General features: G+C 31.3%; 1 protein-coding gene across 1 annotated transcript in view; it reads left to right on the forward strand.

The window, feature by feature from the left end:
• LOC117121749 (transcription factor 24-like) overlaps positions 1-10242 on the forward strand; it is an 11851-nt gene extending 1609 nt beyond the window's left edge. Inside the window, exon 2 of the mRNA XM_033267049.1 lies at positions 8774-10242. Coding sequence (XP_033122940.1) covers positions 8774-8845 — 72 coding nt within the window. The 3' untranslated portion in view covers positions 8846-10242. The remainder of the gene's footprint in view (positions 1-8773) is intronic.
• Positions 10243-11538: the final 1296 nt, after the last annotated feature.

Here is an 11538-nt window from a genome sequence, read left to right on the forward strand (position 1 = left end):
GTCTATGTAACTAAGTGATGCTATATAGGCCTAATATCAACCTTGGTTATATGAATCTCATAGTAGGCCTATATTGAACGAAGTGATACGGTCTGAAGGGTCATGCCTATACGGTACTTATCACATATCGAGAGCGAATTCATAGGAAAATCTGGGTAGGGGACATGTACTGTTTAGTTCAGTTCAGTTTTTATTGGCACTCGCTTTTACAACAATAGCACACACTAATCAGTGGTGCGTCCAAACTTACTTAATCATAACAATAAAAGTGAACAGAAATAAAATTGGAAACGCAAAGGCAAACAGAAATATCAGGGAATTTAATAAAAAGAATAAAAAAAAAGAATAGAATATCATCCAGAAATAAAAAATTCAAATCTTAAAAGAATCTTAATCTTAATGGTAAAAAAAAGCAAATTTTTATTTAGAAATCCTTGACTATAGACACGACTTAAATCGAAATTTATATGGTTTTGGTGTTCTACTGTGCTTCCTCTTTCTCCTTTATTTTTTTTTCGCATAATGCATATCATAATGGAATGACATCAGCAAGGCCTGTTTGATGCTCCAGAGCATCACCAATAACGTAGTGATGTTCTATACTATTTGTGGTGTGGTATCGAGCATCAGAGTAGCCAATGAAACTCAGTCAACAATCGTCGGAACATTAATGCTATAACACAAGGATTTTATCTGTACAGTCCTTGATATTACCATAGGCCTCAACCACAGATTGGCTATTACTGTATTATACTACAGAAAAGTATTAGAAAGCATTTTACCATATCCTGAGATACTATGTGTGGTATACCCCTAGTATAAACTAAGCATCACGTAATATGTGGAACTATTAATTATGGTCTGTTTAATACCATTGTACCAGAAGGATAGTGTATATACGACATAAAGTCACATCAATCCAATCACACCAAGATAGTATATCAAATCAAAATAAATCGAATCAAATCAAAATTAATCTGCTTATCTTGAAAGCTGTTGGGAAGAGGGGTTGATTTAGAATTATTTCAGTCATTGGAAAATGGTGTTTTACTGGATTTGAAACAAAGACAAATAATGTTTACCACCAAGCTACTCATTCAACTCCATTTTTCATAAATACTTGTCATTGCTTGTTTTCCTATGGTATAAAGTTAACAAAATAGGCCTAATATTTTTTTCTTCTATGGGCCTTTATTATTAGCAATAGGTTGAAGGTACAGTATTGATATATTGTGTTTTAATCATTAATCGGACGTATTTCCTCTTTTCTCTCCTAATACTTTGATTGAAATACAATTATGAATATGAAGGTAATTGGACAGAATAAAACAGAAAGGTCCACTGATTAATTTCAGATAAGATAGTACAATACGTATTCCAAGTATTGAAATGCACGCCATCGTGTCGGGATTCAAAATTTCGACATTAATTATATCATCATCAGGAATGGACAGTATAATCGCCATCACCACGATATTACGCACTTAGATAGAAACAAATCAAATAATGAAATTTGTTAACAAATTGAAATCAGAAATCCTATAGCGAAACCAGTACCGATTAATTGTAACTGTCTAATTTAATCTTACACACGCGCTAAATGCAGTGAGCCTTATTAGCAATTTTAACCAAAACTCACGGATTGTCCATGAACACAATACAAGTCGTTACAATCGTTTACCTTGAGTGTGAACCCGGGAAAATCACGTTCTTACAACACCTGATCACAACCAATAAATAACATTGATATCGCATTGTACGCCATAATACGTAAGTCCACTGACGTATTGCTGTTACCATTTACTTACGCCAGAGATGTATGTATTTTTTTAAATAAGAACCAGCAAAATTTTGCCAAGGACTATCAAGCTCAAGATGTTTTTATTTTTTTTAATGTTTTTATTTTTTTATTTATTTTGTTTTTGTTTTTGTTTTTGTTTTTATGTTTTATTTTGGTCCTACTGTATATTTATTGTACCCACTTGCTAAAGGTGGAACTCTTTGGTCGCACCTACTGTAGGCCAACTGATTAAAGTTAAGACAAAACTGAATTAAGTCACTCTTTGTTTCCTCTAATTATTTTTTTCTTCTTGTTTAACAACCATACTAGAAACAATATAACGAAAGCATTTAAAAAAAAAATCAACGTGATGTAGTATTAAGTATTGGTACTTCGTAATGCAAACCTTCAAATAATAATAACAAAGATGATGATGATGGTGATCATATTAATTGTGAAATGTTAAAAATCATACGTAAATACGGCGCTGCCTGACATTTAAATTATAGAAAACAAAAGTTTTTATTTATTTTTTAAGGGAATTATAAAGATGTGAATAGAAAAAACAAATCTGAGAAGTTTAAAGCCAGGCTCCAGATAAACATTTTTCCCATATGTTGTACAACTGATTTTTCAAAGGACACAAAAAGCATAGCCCTATTTGACGAAAAACTCGGGAACGGTTAATGAGATACAGATTTTTGAATATTTAAAAACTGGGGAAAAAAGGATTGTTACTCCTCTTCTTTTCCTAGTTTTTAAATAAACCTATTCAAAAATATGATGTTTGTTGTCTTAGAAAAATCAGTTGTAAAGTTGTACAACATATCAAAACAGTTTTTTCCTCCGGAGCTTGGCTTTAACAAAAAAGTAACTTGTAAGAATTAAAAAAGGAATGAGAATAAGAACGGAAAGAAAAGAAAAATAACTAGTATCTATAATAACATTATTAATAATAATGGAATATAAAAATGTCTTCTTTAAATGCGATTGGGGAGTATTGTTGTTAAATAGGAATTAATATAAAATAAAAATTGTAGCACCATGGATAATGTGATATTATGTTATACATTATACACAGATTGTTTCGTAATGAGTATATTTTTATATTATTTCAAAATATTTAGCAATGGTATTTTTTATATACCGACGACGTGACGTTAATTCAAAAAGTGCAACTAAGAAATTAACCTAGTAGTTTCCATTCCTGTGTTTATTTTAAACCACCACATAGTAACAGCTTTAGGTAAGATGTTAAAGGGGGAAGCTAACCTAGTAGGCATACACCTTTATATGTATTATATATCAAAATGAAGCTACAGGGTGCCATGCAATTCTTGAGAAAACTCCCGCGGCAACGAATGCTTCGTTCCCGCCGGTGAAAGTTGAAAGTCATATGTCGAAATGAGCCTACGAGTCTGGTTAAACATTTTCATTATTGGCTGTGTTTGAGTCTAATTTGTTTTCTTTGCTTGAATTATTTGAGAATCTACACGAAATGTGACATGTGAACTATCTTGGGGGTACATCATTGTTTAACAAATTGAACTGCGGAATTAATCACACAATTATCCAAATAAAAATGTTTAAACCAAATAAAACATTCGGAATGCTGGCGATAACAGAAATGATTGTTTAAAATAAATTTGTCCCAACCTATATAAATTTTCCTACTAGTCAATTTTATTGTATAATTAAAAGATAGACAATTACCAACTTTGCGTAAATAGGCTTATAGATACGATATAGAGCCCAAACAAAATAATTTTTAAATCAAACCATAATTATTCTGAATTTCATTTTCTTTTATGCACAATATATTTTGTAGCGTTTGTGATTACAGATAAGCGAATATATATATCTGTCTCTGTTAATGTAAATATTGATAACGCATTCAATCGAACAATGATAACAATTATAATTAGCTTTACTACACTGCTTTATTAAAATTACGTGCGATTAATACGGAAAAAATATTTTGTAAATTTTAAAATTATCCTAAACTATCGAATAACAAATTCATCTTCATCAATTTTTTTTTTGTAATATAGATTATTGCTTGTATTTAATTGTAGTTGTAACCATGTTGTTCTTATTTTATGTCGTACATGTACTCAGTCTATCATTATCAGTCCAATTTAGCTGGAAAGCTTCAAAGACGATATTTTTTAATAAAGTTGATTTGATTTGATATGATTTGTACATAATGCTTGAAGATGGATACACTACCTTTACGTTAAACGTATGAGAGAATGCCCTTAGCTAAATCAAGTTGAAGGCGTTTGAGTTACCTGCGTTAAAACTCACGGAAACTTGGTCAAGTGTACGTACCCAAGGCCTAATGCAGGCCTAGTTGACCAGTGACGTACAGGTGCGATTGAGAAACTTTTCCGCGGGGCTAGAACTCTGCTTGGGGCTTCTAATTAAACAGTGCATAACATGAAGGATGGCCAGAGGGCCTAGATTTCATCTGGGAAATTCGCTCAAAACAATAGGTTACAGCAATTTAAGGATTTTGATTGAGAAATTTAAGAATTAGAGAACAACATCGAACAGTCTGAAACGGTGTAATGAGTTGAGAAATTGACTACTCACTGACGGAAATCAAAATAACGGATCATTTTGTAGTGGAGTTACTCCAATACTTATATAGGAACAACACCAATTTAATTAATAATTAATAGTATTGTCATCTAGCAGGTGTCATAGGACTAGGCCATATGGTGTGTGTGCTAAATTTAGCCATATTCTACCCTCACTCAAGGCCTATGGTAATTATGCAACGTGTATTGTCAAGTGTATAATAAAACATAATGTATTAGCTTGCAGTCCCATCTGTGATTTTTTTAGACGTGCCTAACACTACGCAATAGTCCATTAAAACAAAGTTTGCGAGCATTATCGCTAGGTCAGAAAATGACGTCAATATAACTTTTCAATGTTATTGAGTTTTGAAAGTACACCTTTTTTTTATAAGAACACATTTTATAGGAACACTGAGGCTGAAATTGCTTAAAAATTAAGAACAATATAAGAACAAATTGAGGCTGAGGTAAAATGTCTAATGAGATTTTAAATTAAAAAAAAGAAAAAAATATATATCTACCTTGTGTGCAGTAGGTAAGTAATAACCTCTATAATGAAGTACAGTAGGTGTACAACCTGTAATTTGGGACTATTTTTACCGGGGCATTTTAATCTCTGGCCATTTTTTCAGGGGGCCTTTTTTGAGGGACCATTTTTCCAGGACCACTTTTTACCTACATTCGAGTACAGTGATACTGCTGTACAATAATAATTTGTTATGTTTGAAATGTGTGTAACATAAAAACAAAGTAAGAACATTTTGAGCCTGAAATCGGCCAAAAAATAAGAACACTGAGCCGGAGCAAAATTTCACTGGTTCTTATAAAAAAAAGTGTACGTTATAAATATGTATTTATGGTTCTACAGCTCCACCCGCCACCCCCACTTTTTTTTTTATACCAAACTGTAACGTTATTATAACGCAAAATATTTACCTACAAAGGTCCTGTAATTGATCTTTCGCTTTGTTTCTTTATATACGGTAAACGATAACTTACAAAACTCATAATTCAACATTTTATGCAATTTCATATATCTAGCACAGATGAATGATAGACTGTCCGTCATGAGCTCAGTCGGCTAATCTGGTGGCATATTACAACCTTTTTTTCGGTAGTGCTTTTTGTTAAACAATTGGATACTAGTAAACAGTGCTTGTTAATTGTAGTTTAATCAATACGATATTTGGCTTATGATATCTCATTTTTGCTCATTCATTTTTTTTTCTCACGACAGCTTTGAGAAATAAAAGCATCTTAAAATTTAGGTTTCTCTGAACTGTTTCAGTATCATAATTACTAATTGAACTGCATGTCGGTCTACCAGTGCTACACCGGCCTACCTCACGCAAAGGTAGAAATAATCTTTCGAAACCTTAGAAGTTAACTGAGATATTTTAAGCTGAATTCACAAACCGCAGAATTGGTACATTCAATATTTTTATCGCAGAAATGTTTCGGAACCTGTTAGTGACGTCACTGAGTACTACGTCAGACTGCCCTCAAGCAGGTTACCCACGATCGTGAACTTCTATCTGCAAAGATAGTCGAGCACAAGTAAGGGAACAGGTGTTGAGTTTACTGCAGTACCGTAGGGTCATACCGGGACTTTGGCTTTGATTTCTGGGTTAGGCATACCGCGGGTATGATCTATAAGATGCGGGTTAGTAATAAAAGTAAATCACTTAAAAGTACATATCGTGCCGGTTCGCAGCAGGCGTCGAGTCATAACAATCCGGCTTACAATAACTATCATAGAGTTGACAAGATAACCCTTTCAGATAAAAGAGACATCTCTCACTAAGAAATCTGCTTGATATAACCATAGCTATATAGTATAGGAAACAGTATTGGGCCTATGCATCGACTAAATGTTGATCCTCAAATTAAGTACCAGCGACCAATTATCGGATAAGTAAGAAATACCTGAGCGAATCCTAGTTTTAACTGAGAACAATGCAATACCTCTACACACTAATATCAAGTATTGAACTTCGTTAGTAATCCTAAGTAAACGTATGCCTACTTGCGAACGAATGACTTTAGTCCATTAATAATTGCTGAGATATATTTATTTAATAATAATAATAATAATAATAATAATAATCAATATTTATATAGCACTTAATGTTAATAACCTCTAGGCGCTTAACAACGATATAATAAACAAACAAAAAAAAAAAAAAAAAAACAAAAAAAAAAAAACAATAAAAAATAAAAATAAAACAAGTATAATAAAATTATTATATATAGCACATTCATTTAAATATCATCGCATTGTCAGTTTCTCCTTATTTAGTATTCCAGCACTTACTTCCACAAGGCCCCATAAAAACAATTATTAGTTTATCACCCTATCAAAGAATAAAAACTTATGAGGGAGGGAGGGAGGGAGGTTTTTTTTTATCCCAAGTAAATCAATTGTTAGAGACACATATATAAAAAGTCATAAGAATGGAATCAAATTTATATTTAAAAAATATGTTTTTGTTGTACCAGTAAACATATTTGCAAGAAATCCTAAGCTTTTCAAGTGAAAAAAAAAGATAGAAAAAGGACCGTTTGAAATAAAAATATATGTTGATTGGAAAAAAAAAATCAGATTTTCCCCAAAATTGATGAGGGAGCGGGTGATAAACTAACAATTTTTTTTATGGGGCCTAACCTTACTTCACATTCTTCATAGTCATTTATCCGACATATCTTTTTTTTATATCGACACCTTATTCCCACTTGTAACACAGGAAACTCTGGAATTCGGCCAGATATTATCGAATAATTCGACCAATTTACAAAATCTAACGTACACACGTCCGCACGAGCTTCCGTTGGTGTTGTATAGTATATAGCATGTACTATAGTATAGGCATAATTGTTGGATATTATTATATTTAAACAAGTATTTGATCATCGACAAAAATTCAATTACAGTATTATTTGAAATTCTGAAAAAATTCAATAGTGAATACAGTATAGTCTAATTAGCCCATGCATTGGGCTAATAAAGACCGATGGTCTTTATGCAAATACTCTGTTAGTTTAGGTTATTTAGTAAATGGTATAGCGATTTTAAATAACATTCATGTAATCACATTATTTTACATATAAATTATAAGTGTATTGCTTTGATTGTTATTTTATTTCATTCCATTTTACTCCAACAGCGCAAACGCCAACAGGGAGCATAATACAATATAATATCACGTTGTTACGTCATAATATCCTATTCTTGTGCTGTATGATTTAAAAAAAAATAATTTCATAATAGGGTTAGATTAATAGTTAAATAATAAAAGCATTCTACGTATTTTACTCATTATTAATAATTGCTAAATATCATAGTACAGTAATTGTTACCGTACTAATTTTATCGATGTGCCTATATTATTCGTTGAGTTCTTTACTGATTCACTCATATTAAATGCGATCATTATTTCCTGAATTAAGAGAAATTCACCCAGGAGTATCAATGGCTACCTGGTTGAAATATACTATGGAGGTTAAAAGGCGGCATGGAAAGGAACTGATTACCTTATTATTACCACGCAATGGCTTAGTATATTGGGCTAACATCTCCAACGTTCAGTAATGAATATACGGGACTCCCTTAACATTACTACAAATGTAGTTCAAGTAATTTGTTTATTTCGTTTCCATCTAGTTTTTAAACAAACATTAAATCTCATAGTAAATGTTAATGTCATATAGTTTAGTTCAAATAACCTCACATATGAATCAGTCCGGGCGAATTATTGCAGGCTTATCTCATGATTTCATATTATTTTAAAATTTTCATAACGTAGTTAAATTATGATGCTATCAAATTATTTAAATTTCATCAAAATTTCAACATATATGCTTTTTTAAGTCAGAATTCGTTTAGGTGCGTTTCACTTTCTTTCGAAAATTGTTCAGCGTTTCTAGTTCGGCAGCGTTGATGGTGGATGTATCGCTGAACTGTTTGACCCCCACCATGGTTCTGGGTTCGCTGGCCTGTTCAGTACATCACAGCGGATGTAACTTAATTTACTTGTTTTGCAAACAGTGAAGCCACATCGTTTATTTTGCGGAGAATTCATTTTTTTGCATCATCAGTTTCATACCTTAGAAAAATATCTATTTTAGGTGAGAATGATGGATTCAAAACAATTTAAAAAATTGATCGGATCGGAACGTAGAAAACGCGCTCGATATATTTACCATTCATTAAGTTAATAAGAGAATTGTATTTACATTATAATGTAATTTAACAAACTTATCATGTATCTCAAATATTTGTATTTTCTACATAAATATACACAATTTATATACATATATAGTTTATTACTCAAATGCTCATAATTTTCTGAGATTTCCTCAAGTTGACATATTTTCTTAATTACTATCATTTTCATTTTTTTTTTTCCAGAAATGGCCTATGCGATCCAGATTGTATGTAGGGGCGATGACAACTTCGGCAACCAACCAACAAAACTTATGAAACGTTTATCATTTATAGTCATTATTAGTTCTACTGCGCATGCCCTTTCTACATGAAGTGCAATGGGGAGGTCCACCTACACATTGTGTGTTGAACTATACGAACTAACCAAGGTGCATTATGGGTTAACGTATATTTGCGTTATGCACAGATGATAAGTTTTTCGTAATTTCCTGGAGAGCAAAATATATTAAGACGTTGTGTTGTGCTGGAAGGTCGTCAATGAATAACTCAGTGCACCGTACTCAGTACCGTATGTCATATTTTTATACTGTGCCATATAAAAATATACTAGATGGACACTGCGAATGATTCCCTACTTATAATCATGAGGCCTACAATATAAGACTAATGGTGAATACGAATATGTTTGGTAGAATGCAATTTTCGTTAGATCAAATAAAGTATTAAAATATAGTCATTGAAATAGTATTGGTAACGTGAAAACATAGCGTGATTTATATAGGGAAAAGAACAAATCGAATGCGATGCCAGAATCGTTGTATTTGATAATTCAAATAGATCAGTATTGTACCACCATGGACTTAATAGGTCCATGGTACCACAGTGTAATAAGGCCTATATTATATATTGGCAAAAGTCTATATCATCAGTAAAGAATATAAATTTGGCATTATTTACATTGAAATATGTGTATAGAATAAATAATGTTATTGAAAAATTATATAAGTATAAGAAATAGGCCTAATGATTAAAAAATGGGACTATGTGGGAAAGGTACCTACGTTTCGTTGCAAATGACTTAAGAACTGACGTAAATTGTTTATAAAAAAAAATACGCAACGCATGTGCTTCATATATTTAGGGGAAAACAACTTGAACAAATAATATGTAAGGAACCTAAGATTTCTACTAAACCAAAAAAGGTTACGATGGCACCATTTGATCATGATGGTGATGAAATTATTCATTATTAATTTTATTTGTTTATATGAAGGAGTGACCTTATGCGTTCAGCGCAATCTTAGATAATATTTGAAATATAAAATTTTGAATTTTTAAAAATATTACTTATTGTGTCTTTGTTTATTTTTTATGAAACTTAAAATTGTATTAATATAAAGCGTCCACAGACTGAGATAATCATTCAAATAAGAGTACGCTTTAAATATTAGTTGTAATAACCGCTTCCAGGATACAAAAATTTAATGTAGATAAAATTTGTAATCGTTATTTTGTTGCAAGCAAATGTATGAAAATAAAATCGTTGTGTTTTGATCTGTGAAATTGTTGTGACTTAATTGTAGCCTAATTAAAATAGAGAGAAATATTAATGCAAAATATTTTCATTGAAATAATTATATCGATATTCTGTAATATTCAATAAAGTGAGTGAATAATTATTTCTAATAAAAGTGTTCAATATATTAAAATAATTGTGTGTGAAATTTCTGTCATTTTGTAGTGTGTCTACAGTTTGAAGAAACTGATATAAGACGTTGAGTGGTTGGTTGGTTATGAAAGGGTAATTTAACTATATATAAAATTGTAATAATAAAGATTTAACGATATAAAGTTCTTGGATTGATAATACAACATTATTACCATAATATAAGTAAAATCTATCTCCCTAGATTCAAAACCGAACGTTAGAAGAATTTTATAAAAAAAATTCCGGCTATTTACGAACTGTAAATCTTCCCTGTTCACCCAGGTCTTCTTCTACGGACTTTAATTGAATATGTAATTTTTAAATGTTTGGGGGTGTTGTATTTTGGATGGTTTTGGGTGTCGGTCTTATTTTCTTTTTTTCCTGTTACAGTAAATAGTGTTTCTACCTATCACCCCCATTAATTCTGTATTAGTAAGGGTCCTTTGTAATTTACTGTTTTAAAACGTTTAATTACTTTTGCAAAAACTAGCCTAAATTAAATAGACAATAATTGACTATAATTCTCTCTTCTTTTTATATTGTTATGTTTAGTGTATGTGATGTTTTTAAATGCTGTCCATACTTTTGTTAATATTACGTTTATACAAAGAGACGCACACCTTACCGGTGATAGCATTTGTATGCTTTTTGTTTGTGCATTTTTTTCGTTTTTTGTTTTAATGCCGGAATGAATGAAATAAAAATAAGACCAATGAAAACTATAAGATTAATGAATGTAAATATGGTTTGACAATACTATCTTTTGCAATGCAAATATTCTTCTATGGACGGGAAACTGATTACAGTACAAGTATCGATATAGGCCTACACTATAATACAAAACACTGACGCAACATATAGACTTACAATTAAGCTGATATAATATATTTTCGTAAATTAGAAACTTCTTTTGTATATGAAAGTAATAAGCATGCATTGGAAACTATGTCCTAATTAGGACTTAATCAAGCTGACATAATACATTTTCCTAAATTAGAAACTTCTTTTGTATATGAAAGTAATAAACATATATTGTATTGTCGCTCAGAAAGTTTTATCAACAATATCTTACTTTTACATTATAGGCCTTTTTAACGCTTTTGCTTATCTATGTTGTATAGCTACTAACGATATCCAACCATCGTTTTCCAAAACAATATTATTTTACAGCTGTCTCTTATACACATCTAGATGTGTATAAGAGACAGACCGTACGTTACTGGAGTTTAGTTGGGAATAAACATCTAATTTGAAGCAACTGGTTTTACACTCTTTGTGGATGCAAAGACCAGTACTAATA

Source organism: Anneissia japonica, unplaced genomic scaffold, assembly GCF_011630105.1.
Source record: "Anneissia japonica isolate Jap-2015-1 unplaced genomic scaffold, ASM1163010v1 scaffold287909_len199859_cov185, whole genome shotgun sequence".
NCBI classification, from domain to species: domain Eukaryota; kingdom Metazoa; phylum Echinodermata; class Crinoidea; order Comatulida; family Comatulidae; genus Anneissia; species Anneissia japonica.